At 40.5% G+C, this 13,654-nt stretch overlaps 1 protein-coding gene across 6 annotated transcripts; it reads left to right on the forward strand.

Annotated features, from left to right (window-relative positions):
* Positions 1 to 547: 547 nt before the first annotated feature.
* Positions 548 to 9,849, forward strand: dab2 (DAB adaptor protein 2). Of its 6 annotated transcripts, none has more exons than XM_004549890.5 (15): positions 548 to 767; positions 3,357 to 3,615; positions 3,714 to 3,853; positions 4,004 to 4,102; positions 4,222 to 4,353; positions 5,667 to 5,750; positions 6,014 to 6,040; positions 6,133 to 6,180; positions 6,279 to 6,341; positions 7,005 to 7,628; positions 8,102 to 8,228; positions 8,345 to 8,950; positions 9,044 to 9,219; positions 9,349 to 9,438; positions 9,522 to 9,849. In XM_004549890.5, the coding sequence occupies exons 2-14, from the start codon at positions 3,477 to 3,479 to the stop codon at positions 9,418 to 9,420; spliced, it is 2,337 nt and encodes a 778-aa protein (XP_004549947.1). In that variant the 5' UTR covers positions 548 to 767; positions 3,357 to 3,476; the 3' UTR covers positions 9,421 to 9,438; positions 9,522 to 9,849. The 6 variants fall into 6 exon arrangements, with proteins under 6 accessions (XP_004549947.1, XP_004549950.1, XP_004549946.1 ...); XM_004549893.3 differs by having other exon boundaries at positions 3,463 to 3,615; XM_004549889.5 differs by having other exon boundaries at positions 548 to 763.
* The last annotated feature ends 3,805 nt before the right edge of the window (positions 9,850 to 13,654 follow it).

Consider the following 13,654-nt stretch of genomic DNA (forward strand, 5'->3'; position numbering starts at 1 on the left):
ATGGCGGCTGTAGCCCACAGGCTTCTTCCACCATGTTTTAACAGCAGTTTCACTTAGAAAATAGCTCAACCTTAACCAAATTCAAATGTACAGAAAAACACATAAAAAAATATCAGTTTTATGCCTCAATTTATACCAGCAAGATCTTCAAGTTGTTCCTGCTCAATCTTAGGCCAACATATTTTTACTTTACACATTATTTGTTTAGAATCTGACCAATTCCTGCACCACTGCTACCTGTGACATGCATGTAGACTATAGGTGTAGCATTAAGTTGAAATGAATGACTGAATAAATAAATAAATAAATACTATATTAATTGGCTCTTTCTGGCATTTTTTAAAATTATTTAAAAGTTTGTGTTGTTGTTGTTTTTTTTCAAAGAAAACAAAAAAATCCACAAATTTGATATAAATACACGCACGCATACATACATACTGTACATCACGCACTTCATTTTTATGACCCACTTACTAAAGCCGATGGCGATATTTTGTTGGCCTGCATGTAAAGAGCCCGCCCCCCTACCAATTGAAATCTGCAGCGAGTTAGCCCTGTCAGTCAGTCAAGGGTTAAACGAGGAGTTTGCAGCAGTCTCTCCGTTCTGTCCAAGGCAGTCGGCGGAAAACATCACACTCTCGCTCATTTTTGCCAAGCTGTGTTTGATTCAACTCATTTCGCAGCCGAATCGCGAGGCATCACGGCAGAGGAAAAACCCGCTCTCTTTCCCAGAAGGCGTATTACTGCGCGTTTCCAAACACAGGTAGGTAAGTGTGGTGTTTAACTTTGTTTTCACATCCCTGCATGAATTAGGATTCCGCAGGAGGACTATCCTACAGGTAGTCGTTTAAAAAGCTGCGGGTATTTACAGGAATGTTAGCCTGAAATGTTTTATAAGCTTAATAAAAGCTAAAGGCAGGCAAGCCAAGGTTCAGTTTTAGTCAAAGGCTGAACTGTCTTACTTTAAATGTTCCAAATTTTGGAAGAAAACTTCGTCATAATGATTTTTTTCTCCCCTCTGCTGCCTACTTTGAGATTCTCTTTTGGGAGTCCAACACTCTCCCTAGGTTTCTTTGTGAACTCAATTTCTTTCAGCTTTAACCCTGACTTGGAAAATTGTATTTGAATCTTGAGAGATTTCACATAATTTTTATTAAGCATTCACAATTCTGTACCTTCTATCACTCCTGTGTTTGAGTGCAGAACCCTTTAGTATGAAAGTGCTCTGTGTTCAGTGCCGTGTGTTCACAGTGGGCCTGTGGTATTTCACCATCTCATACACTTGCAGACTGAGTCATTCCCTGATTTCCTCCAGATGTGCAGCAGTTTACGTTTCCTGACGGGGCCAGGATTGTGACATTTCTGCCTTTTGCAGTGCTGTGATTCTGCTGACAAACATAAATTTATGCTTGCTGTCTGAGGCTGAGTGTTTGTGTTGTGACACGACTGGATGCTACACATCCCCCCCCCCCCCCCCGCACTTATCTGCCAGTTTTTGTGGCTGTTAAAGAGCTGTTAAAATGTAATCCTTTAACTTAAATCTTCAATCAACTGCTGACATTTTACCCTTTTTATAAGACTAACTGCCAGGTACTGGGACTATGACACCACTCTTATTAGAGTACAAGTGCAATCATGTGTCATGCTCGTGAAGGCTTAATGTGTTGTGCAGCAAGTGTTAAGGGTTTGCTCGTTCTATGCTTCCAAGCAGTGCAGGCCAAACAGCATGTCTGTCAGTGTGATTTGTGGTAACTTGCATGACAGCATGGTGAACCAAGCAAACAAGGGCTTACGGCGCTTGTTTCTCTGCCTCAAAAACTGGTACAGGCAGATGAAGTTTTGTTCTGGTTTTTATTGTTTGTGCAGTAGCACCTGTGGGACATCTCTCATGGTATCAAAATTAACTTGTTTGTTTGTGTTTCTCTCTCACACACACACACACACACACACACACACACACTCTTTTGAGGGGAAATAAAATGATAATTTACAGAATTTTTATTTTTTGTCTCTCTGTTGTGGTCAGGTGTTAGGCAAAAAAAAAAATAGTAAAAGCTGCCACAAAGCTAGATAAAGTTCTCTTATCTTATCCTGAATATCTCTCACTTCCTTTATGGCTTTTGGACAGTTGTCTGGTTAACTGGTTTGAGCCTAGGCAGTTATTTTTAGAGTAGATATTGTTCTTTACGTTTTTGCGTGATCTCACGGTGCAGCTCTGTTTTCGCTTGTCTTGCAGATGGTTTATTCCTTGTTATTCTGGAGTATCAGAAGGTCAAGTGCAACTTTTCCTTGAAAGTCAGAACTGTGTAGGTAAACTCTTGTTAAAGGCTCCAATTTCCGTTTGTTCTTGCTTAGCTCAACATCACGAGATCTTTTGCTTTTCTAGCGTAAGATTAACTTCAGGTAATTGCTCAACCTTTGCTCGTTTTCAACCTTTGGACTGTCCTACGGTACTCACAGGCTTTTTACCCTGATATTCTAGCCAGTGTAGCCTCTGGAGCTGGACCTAAAGGTATGTACGTTCTACACGTATAGAGCAGGAATCATTTGGGGTTTTTTGAGGGAGAAAGCTCTTTTCTGTGTGGTTGTTTTTGTTTTGTTTTTTTTGTCAGAACACACATGTGTCTAAGTGATAATGGATGTGTTCCAAGTAACAGCAGTTTGGTACATCTAACATGATAAGAGTAAGGTGATGCTGTGGCTTCATCTATAATCCTTTGTGATGTTGTTTGTGCCTCATGTAGGAAATGCACACACTTGTGACAATGCCATGTAAAGGATTTCATGTAGCATGGAAGGAAAAACTTTATTATTTTATTTTTTTTAAAAAGACATGTTTTCTATATGTTAATATTCTCTAAAGCAGTTTACCAGCATGATACTGCTAACTCAGAGTTGACTGGTATTATGATAGATATGCCAAGATGTCTCTTTAAGCAGGAGGTTCTTAAGCTTTAGGACAGTTTACTTCTTTATAGAGCCAATCAACTGACACAGCATGCTTTTAAAGCAGTGTTAAAGTGTCTCATGCCTTCTTATGAGCTGCCTATTTTATTGGTCATATGTCTTATGCTTCCCCTATGTGTCCCTCTCGTTCTAAATGTTTACTGTGTTGTTAAATACAATAATTGCTTATGATGTGGAAAAAATTGTTTCAGTGGCAGACTGTAGAACGGTGCAAGTCTCCCCCCACCCACTTGTTGTTTTTTTTTTTTTTTGTTTTGTTTTGTTTTTTTTCCCCCTAAACAAACGGGTTTACCAGAAAAGACTGTAGTGTGCTTTATTTAACTTATCATCATCTTTCTTTCCCTTTCTCAACACACACTTGGTGTCCAACTTCACTTTTTCTGCCTCAGAGCAACGCCAAGAGAAGCATGTGTGGGTGTTAAGTCATATGCTTGGACGACCTCATTGCCCCTGAATACGGAGCTGCTTTACCTCTGATTGCCCACTTGTCCACAGACTGACACCACACCATGTCTGCAGAGGTAGACAGAGCGCACGCATCTTCTGCCGATCCCAGCCTCACCTCTACAGTCTCAACCTCCAACACCCCTCCCAACTCTCCTATAACACAGGCATCCAAAGTCCCATTCAGGAAAGAGAAAAAGAAAGGTGAGTGGAGGAGAAAATGGTGCCGATACTCCTTTCATCAGCTATTAAGATGTGGCAGAGATTATAATTTTACTACTTTCTTTGTCTTTTTAATCCAGTAACAGAGAAGACGGATGAATACCTGCTGGGCAGGTTTCAAGGGGATGGTGTCAGGTACAAGGCCAAACTGATCGGCATTGATGATGTTCCAGAGGCTCGTGGAGACAAGATGTGCCAAGATTCCATGATGAAACTTAAGGTACAACTTGGGATCAGAAGCTCTTTTCTTCTATCGCTGATTTTCATGAAGAAAATATCAAAACTGTTTCTTAAAGCTGTTAAGTTGAGCTTTGGTGTATATACATCTGTTTGCCTTCAATAGAGTAGTGTTTTTGTTTTTTCTCTCCAGGGTATGGCAGCAGCTGCTCGGTCGCAAGGCAAGCACAAGCAGAGGATCTGGGTCAACATTTCCATGTCAGGCATCAAGATCATTGATGAGAAATCGGGCGTGAGTTCTGATTACTATTGCAATAAAATCTGGACTTCACAGAATTTATTTGCAGTGCTTTTAAAAAAAAAAAAAAAAAAAAGCAAACAAAACCGAAAATCCTTGTCCACATTTCTCAGGTGATCGAACATGAGCATGTGGTGAATAAGATCTCCTTCATTGCCAGAGATGTAACGGATAACAGGGCTTTTGGATATGTGTGTGGAGCTGAAGGACAGCATCAGTTCTTTGCCATAAAGACTGCACAACAGGTAACACACAGAACTGCCATAGACAAAGTGTGTCAATCTGGTCCATTGGACAGGTTGGAAAATGTGAAGTAGAGCATAGACTTTGTTTTTCATAAGTTTTACTTTTCTTTTTTTTTTTCTCCTTACAGATAATGACCACACACACATCCATTCATACCAAGCCAAAGTAATTGGGTACTAGATAAACAATTAAATGACGGGAAAGTTCCTGTTTTTCTAATTCTAACTAAAGAATTGTTTTTGCTTTTTAAAGCGGATCAACCATAGAGGAAAAAATAGTACATTTTCTGCAAATTAACACACACTGTTTTTTTTTTTGTTTTTTTTTTTGTTTTTTTTTTTTATGATTGTAGGACAGTCAAGGCAATGAGCTACCAGAACACTTTCTGTAATTTTACACATTAATTTGTTACAATTTGGGCCCAAAGAATCATCCTGATGGATTTCTATCATTTACTACAGTAGCATTTCCTTATCGCGTCAAACACCATAAATTTGTTATAATTGCACTTCATTTTTTCTTACACTAAGATATGAGGGATTAAATGTGTAGTTAAACTTCTGTACACTGACAGAAAGGGGAATTTCACTGGTCCGTATCACTTAAAATTAAAGGTTGCTGTTATGTGGCTCATGATATAAAATGCCATCCCTGCCATAGACTCTCCATTTTAATAAGAAGCCTAGGCACTATAGTGCCACCTACTGGCTTGTGAACTTTGTCTGTCAAACCTGAGTTTTAACATTATAGACAGAAGCGGCCATGTTTGTATGAATGAGTGCTTATTCATCCAAATATATTTGTTTGCTAGCTAATGCTAGCAAACAAATAAAATAGAATTTTACTTGCGTAAACTAAAGCAGAAATTTTGGTCAGTATACACGTCATGTTGTTTTAGACAACCTTAAAGCATGGTTGAGAGGTCAAGTTGATGACTCAAATTTGCTCAGGGGAAAGCTTAACAGCTCGCTACCTAGTTGGGATGTAACTGTCAACCAGCCATGTGTCTAATGTATAACTTGATGTCATAAAACGGCAGTTCACCCCTTTATGGTTGTCATGAAGGTAAAAGGTTTACTTAAGTAACTTTTTTTTCTTTTTGTATGTGGTTGTTAAAAAAAAAAAAAAAATATATATATATATAATTTTTTTTTTTTTTTTTTTTTTTTTTTTTTTTTTATATATGAGAAGCTGGAGATTTTAACATTTGAGCCTACCTTCTTTTGATAACTGCTAGAAGTGGTACTGCCACAGGCACCAAAGACAAACTGACTCCAATTTCCTAAGATTTTTGGTCTTTGTTTCCATACAGGCAGAGCCACTGGTAATCGATTTGAAGGATCTATTCCAAGTCATCTTCAACCTGAGGAAGAAAGAGGCCGAGGGCACACAGAAGGTAATGGAAGCAGAAGCATTTAACTTCCGACTGGAAAAAATTTTCTCCAAGTGAATGGCAGCATTTTCTTTGTGAAAGAAAAACACTTTCATGTGGTCCTCTGGGAGTGCTGACAGGGTACACACTGTATGTACCGCTTGAAAGTCAACACTGCCTCTCTGTGTTCTTTCAGTGAATCACATCCTCAGCCATTTTTCATTTTAGTGATGAATGCGTCATTTCAATGGAAAGTCTGTTCGTTAACAGTATGCCTCTGTTTACAGGTTGAAAATGGCAGTGATGTAGTGGAGGTAAGCAATTAAGTTTTTGTTTTTTTTTTCCTTAAAGCAGTTACTGACTTTTTTAAAATTTATTTTTGTACATTTTTACTTTCTGTCTCTAGAATGGAAATGCCTTGCTATCTATGGGCAATGACGTAAAATCAGCTCAAGTAAGAGTTATTGTAATGTGTCCATCTTAACAGTGAATGAAATGTTGGAGTGCTTTATTTTCTTAAATGGCATGTTTCTGTTTCATTTTCACATCCAGCCAGTAGAGCAACATGACCTCTTTGGAGATATGTCAACCCCTCCAGACATTCAGGCTCCAAATGTAAGTATCACACCATGATGGTAAATATTTCTTTTAATATGGGGATTGTAATTGGTGAAGTGTATTATTACTGTATTTACACAATTGTGTACCTGCTAATTATTATCACTCTTATGTAATGAACGTATTTGTAAGAAATGACTCTATAGTAAAATCTCAACGCCCTCTGCGAACTCCATTCTGAAAAGACTTGTGAAGTCATCAGATTCTGTTCATTTTAAGAATCTATGAAGAGTCTTTTAGGAATTGAGTTTATGCTTTGTGTTTTACTAGTCTCGTTGTTGTTGTTAACTTTAAAACTGCTACAAGTAGAATCTGTTAGACTTAGAGTTGTGGCAAATCTTTTACGCCGGTGCTGCTGAAATGTCTCATTAACCTGAATTTATGGGTAAGTACCAAGCGCCGGCTTTGACTTGTAGTCCAACTTGTTGTTCAGAGCAAGTAGGATTACAGTAAGTGAGTTAGAAGTGGACCCTAGACCTTAAAGTTGTCAGCATTAAATTGACAGCGACTCTTCATAATCTGCAAGTAGCAGTTTTAAAAAGGCATTTCTTTTTCACACCATGTGATTCATTGTTCATCTTGTTAACACATCATTACCTCCCTTCTGCAGAAATGATTTATCCTTCTCTTTTTCTCACTGTCCCCTCTCGTGTTAACCAGGACTCTAATGACATTCTCTTACTGGACTTTTCTGCTGAAGTTGACAGCAATCAAAATTGCATAAAGGGAAATTCCTTTGTAACTTCCTGTGCCCCTGACTATAGGGCATATCCCCAGACAGAGAATCCATTTTCCTCAACTTTTGGCTATTTCCCAACCCCAGACAGTGACCCTTTCAGAGATGACCCCCTTTCTAAATCACCCACTCTATTGGCAGCTGATAATGCACAGATTCCCGTCAACACCACCACCAATCACCTAAACGGCACTGTTGGCAGCACTAGTAAGACAATTATTAATGGTGGTGTAAATGGAGACTCTGAACATCTCAGTCAGCAAATAAATGGGTTATCCAGGGAAACCATGATCCTCGCGCTCAGTAACGGACAGTGGCCGCTGGGGGGGAAAATAACTCAGGGAAACACGACTACCATGATGGATGGAAATGAATCTGGACAAGTTCTCTCAAACAAAAATCCATTTTTTGACTCTTTGAAAACTTCCCCTGTCTCTAATGAAATGACCCATCGCCCAGAGCTGCCAGTGACTCATAGCAAGGATTCAGTTCTCATAAGCCCGCCTCCGCACAACTCTAAGTCTGGACGAGGTCGAAGGAGCGCAAAGGTGAAATAACACGGCTATGCCAATGGTAGTAGGCTTGCATGTGTTATGCGTTTTAATAAAAAAGGTTTACAACACATTTGGAGCTAACATCTCCCTTGAGCTTTTGGGTTATGCATTGGTGTTCGACAGGATAAGGCACTGAGAATGCACTGGGTTAGGGACTTTAATTTTGGAACTCTGGTCATGGTCTTGTTGTTTGGATAACTTTTCTTTATGCATGCACTGGTGTTCGCATGCTTCTCGAACTGGCTTGAATGACTTTAACAATCAGCTGCTCATAATCTATTTTCCTAATGTTCACGCTTCAGTGAAAAGAGCAGGGGTAAGTGGCAAAGCATGCAATCGTATGCTTAACTATAGTTAATTATTAGTTTCTCTTAAGCATTTGTTAAATCTTAACTGCTACATAGTTGTGACTTGCTAACAAAATGTGTTGCATTATTCATTTTATTATTTATTTGTTTTGTGACTAGTCTACATCAAGTGATCTGTTTGGAGCAGAACTGTTCGCTGCTTCCAGTCAGTCTGAGGGGTCATCTGCTCCAGACCTCTTCAACAGTACACCGGCAAACTCTGCTCCCTCTGCCATAGCTGCTCTGGGTAATACACAGGAGGGGGAATTTGTATTTCACACATCTCTTTGTTTTTGTTTTTTTGTTTTTTTTAAAAACCTGTTTTGTGTCTGTAAACCTTTTTCTTCTTTTTGATATATTTAGGGAATCTCCAGTTGGGTCCACCAGCTACCACAAGTGTCCCTGCTGTAACCATGTGGGGAGCCTCCAGTGCTGCACCCAACATGTTCCCCATGCCAGGAGGGACAGTTCCAGGGCCCAGGCCCGCCTTCCCACAGCCATCTGCCTTTGGTCTACCCATACCACCAACAGGTTGGGGTCAGCAGATGCCACCACAGTTTGCTGCCGCTCCTCTCTCTCCACCCCACCTTTCTTGGGGTCAGCCTGCCTCTACCAATCCTTTCCAGCCTAATGCATTCCCAGGTATGGGTGATCCACAGGGTCCGTCACGCCCCCCTCCAAGAGCACCTGCTAAACAGGTCCCTCCGAAAGTAGAGAACAGTGCCTTCACAGCTTTGGATCCCCTCGGAGAGAAAGAGAAGAAGACTGGGAAAGACATGTTCAAGGACTTCCAGCTCGCCAAGCCTCCTGCCATCCCAGCCAGGAAAGTAGAGCTTGCAGCAGGGTCAGATCCAGCTTCCAGTGGCAAACAACCGGGGGCATTTGATCAATACTTCTCCACTAAAGTGGGCCTCGTGCAGGATGCTGCAGATCACGATGACTTTGAAATCAATAAGATGCCGTCAATTGGTAATGCTAAACTAGCTGAAATGGCTTATGTCATAATCTGATGACTGTGACCTGTTGGTAACTGTGTCCTGTGTTTGTAATGTGCAAATTTAGATGCCTCTAAACCAGCTGCTGCTCCAGTTCCAGGGCTCTTGGATGTTGCCTTCTCCTCTGCTCCCATCCAAAACAGTTCAGCACCACCCCAGGGATCAGAACTTGGTCAGGACATGTTTGACAAAGCATTTGGAGCCCCTGACTCCAGTCCATTTGGAGTGCCACCTGTAGCTATGGTACAGAGTTTTATTTGTGACCACCTTTTACTTTATCATCCTAATCCCAATGATCCTTTTGATAACAAGGATATTGTTATACTTGAGTTTTTGTTTTTTTCCCTCAATTTTTTTTTTTTTTTTTAACAGAATACATCTGTCGGTCAGAGCTCTGGTTCAACAGCTGCCTTTGAGGATCCTTTTGGAAATCCTTTTGCTTGACCACAACTTTGTCCATAAGTAAGTTCATGTTTTTATGATGCTCCTCTGATTTCATTTAGAGTGAAGACATTTGTCACAGTTTTTCTCATTTGTCCTCATAGTTGGAGTAAATGGAACAAATGAAGATTTCCACTACCGTCATGATGTTTGGGAGAAGCTGCTCAGTGCACGACAATCCGGAAATGAACTATTATCCCAGACCCACCCTTCTATTAGATCTCACCTCTGATGGTGTTTTGTTTTCTGGGGGGGGGGGGTCCTCCCTTTTCCAATCAGTAGTTCCCTCATTTTTGAAGACCACTGATCTACAAAGTAAATGTTATGTCAAAATCTGCTGAAGAAAGAGATGTGCTGTGTGAGAGAGGATGTCCAAAGTGGTTCATTGCTGATGCTGTCTTTGTTAAGGAAATAAAATGAATTATTCATCAAGTTGCAAGGTATTTGACTAATGTATTAATTTTTTTCCTTTGGTTCTGATAATGGTTTTTAAAACATCCTTTTTAACAAACTGAAATTATATCTATAGGTAACTTTGATACATTTCTGCTACTTGCTGGTATTTCCTGTTTTGCAAGGCATATTTCCTGTATAGGGGAACATCTACATTCATCAGGCAGAGCTGTGCAGTTGTTTTGCATTTTAGATCCAGAATCCACTGATCCTATCGCCAGTCAAAGGTCTGCTTAAGGTGCATTCAGTTAAAATTTTACTGCAGTCATAGAAATCCTAAATGAGGATGAAAGTTGCACTGCTCACTATCATCTGGTGACTATAGCAAAATAAAGTATGTATTTTCTTTTCTTCTTTTTTTATTTTTTTATTTTTTTTAAAGGATAGATTTCCTAAGTGGGGCAGATGTAATACCAGTCGCAGGGTGATCTATTAACAGCGTGAACCACTGAATATTAACCAGAATTCTGTCAAGAGCAGCACAAATTGGTATCTCAAAAACCAGCAAACCCAATGAGGGACAGAATGATGTTGGTCATCTAACCAAAATAACAGTGCAAGCTCTGGTTTTTGCTTCTCTCCCAGCCACAAGGGGGCCACAAGCCAGTGTACTCTTAGTGCCAGTGTCCCAGTCCCAAGCCCAGATAATTGGTGAGGGCTGCATCAGTTAGGGAATCGAGCATGAAGTCATTGCCAAAGCAAACATCAGGAAGGAGATCTTCATACTAGATCAGTAATGGCCTGGGTTAACAGTGACTCAATCTGGTACTGTTAGCCAGCTGTGTGTTAGTGGAAACTGTGCTACTGTTGGCTGGAAGATGAGAGGGTGTGTTAGGAAACACCAAGATGGAAGGCAAAGCCAGGAGTATTAGAGGTGGATTCAAACTGTGTTTGATGTATTCTCTGGAAAGAGAACAAGAAAACTTAGTGGTGGAGTGGGGAAGTACAGGAAAGTATTCAAAAGAAGAGGTTGACAAAGAAAAAGGGAGTCAGGTAGATGAAGAAAGTAGACAAGGGTATTCGGACTAGGTACTCCTGTACTAGGTGTACAGCAAAGAAAGGAGTAGAAATATTCATAATGACTTGTATGTAAGGTTGGACACTTACAAAGGAGTGAAAGGACTTGAATTGACTGGCTAGGCAGAGGTTGAGCTGGAGAGGATTTGCAGCGGGTTAGGGGGATTAGGGTAGCAATGGAAATGTACTAACCAGTAACGAGAGAAGATTTAGAAGAGTACTTTGAGGCACAGATAAAGAAAATGGGAGGAAGACAGGAAGTACAGAAGATTAGTGGGGAGTACGTGAGGGCAGCTATGAAGTGGATGAAGATTTGAAAGGCAGGTGGCCCAGATGACCTACCTGTGGAAGTATAGAGATGCCAATTTGAGAGAACTGTGGACTCATTGAATAAATTGTTTTACACAATCCTGAAGAGTGAGAGGAAGTGTACTGGTACAAGTTTTAACTTTTGAAAAAGTGTGATGTGCAGAGCTGTAGCATCTACAGAAGGTAATGTTAATAGGTCATAAAATAAAGCTTTGGAAAAGAATTGTTAAAAAGAGAGTTGACAATCAGCAAGCAGTGGTATGCCATCATGCCGAGAAAGAGAGTTACAGCTTTCAGAGTGTTGATAGTGAAGGTCAGAAGATGTTGCACTGTGTCCTTGTAGGTCTAGAGAAAGCACTGTGGTGTTTCACTTCTACATAAGGAAGTGAAGGGAAGTTGGTGCAGGAGATGTATGAGGACAGAGGTGAGGTGTGCAGCTGGAGTGACAGATGCATTCAAAGTTGGGGGGATTAAATTAGGGATCCACTCTGAGCCCCTTTTTGTTTGCAGTGGTGATGGACAGGCTGACAGATGAGTTCAGGCAGGAGTTTGTGGATTATAATGTTTGCAGACGACATTGTGCTCTATATTGAGAGCAGGTGGAAGGGAGAGATGGAGGCAGGGCTGGACTGGGACAAAAAAAAATGGCCCTGACATTTTTGGTCCATGTGGCTAAAGCTAAAGCTACACTTTAGCTATTAGCACTAAGCAATGACTCATGGTCAAAGTAGCCATGCTTTACCTGAATTTCTGAAGCTCTCCCCTCCTAATTATGTCACTCCTTCTATTTTCTTTCCACTTTAATTTAACCTTCCTGGGTGGAGGTATAGAATGAAAGTCAGAAGGTGAAGCTCCAAGGAGGGGAGGTAGTGAAGGTAGATGAGTTTAAATACTTAGGGTCAAGCATGCAAAGCAAAAAATAAATAAAAATTGCTTGTACTCATGCTGCCCCGACGTCATGCCAGCACATATTGTGAATGGCATAGGCACCGATCGGTTTTCTATCGCCCATTTGCTGGGAGTAAGGGCGCCCTCCGTTTGCGAGGTGCGCCTGCTGCTTGCGGCACAAGGAGGAGAGGGCGGGGCGGCGGGGGATTCTCTCGCTGGCTGGAGCAGCGTCTAACCCACCCCCAAAATAAAATAGAATAAAAACAAACCAACAAACACGAAAACACCAGACATCATTATACAGACTTATAATTTGCACCGATGTTTTTTCGAAATTCTATACGCGAAAAGTGAGCGCGAGAGCCCTCGGTGCGCCTGCTCGCTGCTGATGTCAAAGTAAACTTTATTGTAATCTCCGCTACATACAGTCCAGTATACAGAGAGACGAGACGACGAGGCTCCAGTTACAGCAGTGCAAGTAAACAAACAATATATGTAAGAAAATAAATATACACTTTAGGACCAGGGGTAAAGGGATCAATAACGATTTAAAGTCTCACACACAACACATCGAGAGGGGGCTGCTTCCAAATAGAGCACATTTCATTCATAATGCTGTAAATCCAAGCCCATTATGTATTCATGATTTGAATACTGGGTTGTGTGAAATCCCAGAAATAAACTCTAGACAAAGTGAATCTGTGAACTAAGGTGTAGGTCTATTAGGTTATGTTGTGGTGATCCTCGAGTTGGGGGATGGGTGTTCATACTGGAATGCAAAATTAAAACCAAGATGGACAAGAACAGTTCAAAGCCATCAGGTGCTCAGTTTACAAAAAAAGAGAAAAGAAGAAGAGGAGAAACGAAAGATACAGGACATTGGATAATGGCAGGTCATCCTGAAACAATCCGAATCAGAATACTTTATTATTCCCTAAGGAAATTATGTGGGTTACAGTTGCTCCAAGAAGAATTGGTAAAAATAGTAACAGTAACAGACTACTCCAAACTCCAAACAATACATTATGTTACAGATTTTAATATTAATTAGTCATTGTCAATTGTTGATTTGTCCTATTCTCATTGTATGACGAATTATGATGGCTGTTTATTAGCCATTTTCATACTATGCATACTCTCTCTCTCTTCATATGTGTGTGTGTATGGGGGGGGGGGGGGGGGAGTGTTCGCCCAGGGCGCCAAACAGGCCACTACCGCCACTGGATGTATGGTTTGGACACAGTGGTACTAAAAAAAAAAAAGGCGACAGAGCTGAAGATCTAAAGATTTTCACTGGGAGTGACATGAGTGGACACTAGGGCACCAGCTACAAACGATTATTTTGATAGTCGACTAGTCACCAATTATTTTTGCGATTAGTCGACTAATCAGAACATGCATCCATTGAATGTAAAACGTACAGCTTATTGCACCAGCATGCATCTGCTCTTATATAACTATCATTAGCTTATAGCTTTAAGTGTTTAAGGTATGTGCTAACTAAAAATAAAGACAAGATGATAGTTTATTAAATTTTAATGAAGTTTGCAGATTGTTTTGGTGGAGTTTA

This window comes from Maylandia zebra, linkage group LG7 (genome assembly GCF_041146795.1).
Source record: "Maylandia zebra isolate NMK-2024a linkage group LG7, Mzebra_GT3a, whole genome shotgun sequence".
In the NCBI taxonomy this organism is placed as follows: Eukaryota; Metazoa; Chordata; class Actinopteri; order Cichliformes; family Cichlidae; genus Maylandia; species Maylandia zebra.

Coding starts and splice junctions, on each gene's coding strand:
- dab2 (XM_004549890.5), top strand. CDS start 3,477: ATGTCTGCAGAGGTAGACAGAGCGCACGCATCTTCTGCCGATCCCAGC. Junction 6,342..7,004: donor CAGACATTCAGGCTCCAAAT/GTAAGTATCACA, acceptor CGTGTTAACCAG/GACTCTAATGACATTCTCTT. Junction 7,629..8,101: donor GAGGTCGAAGGAGCGCAAAG/GTGAAATAACAC, acceptor TTTTGTGACTAG/TCTACATCAAGTGATCTGTT.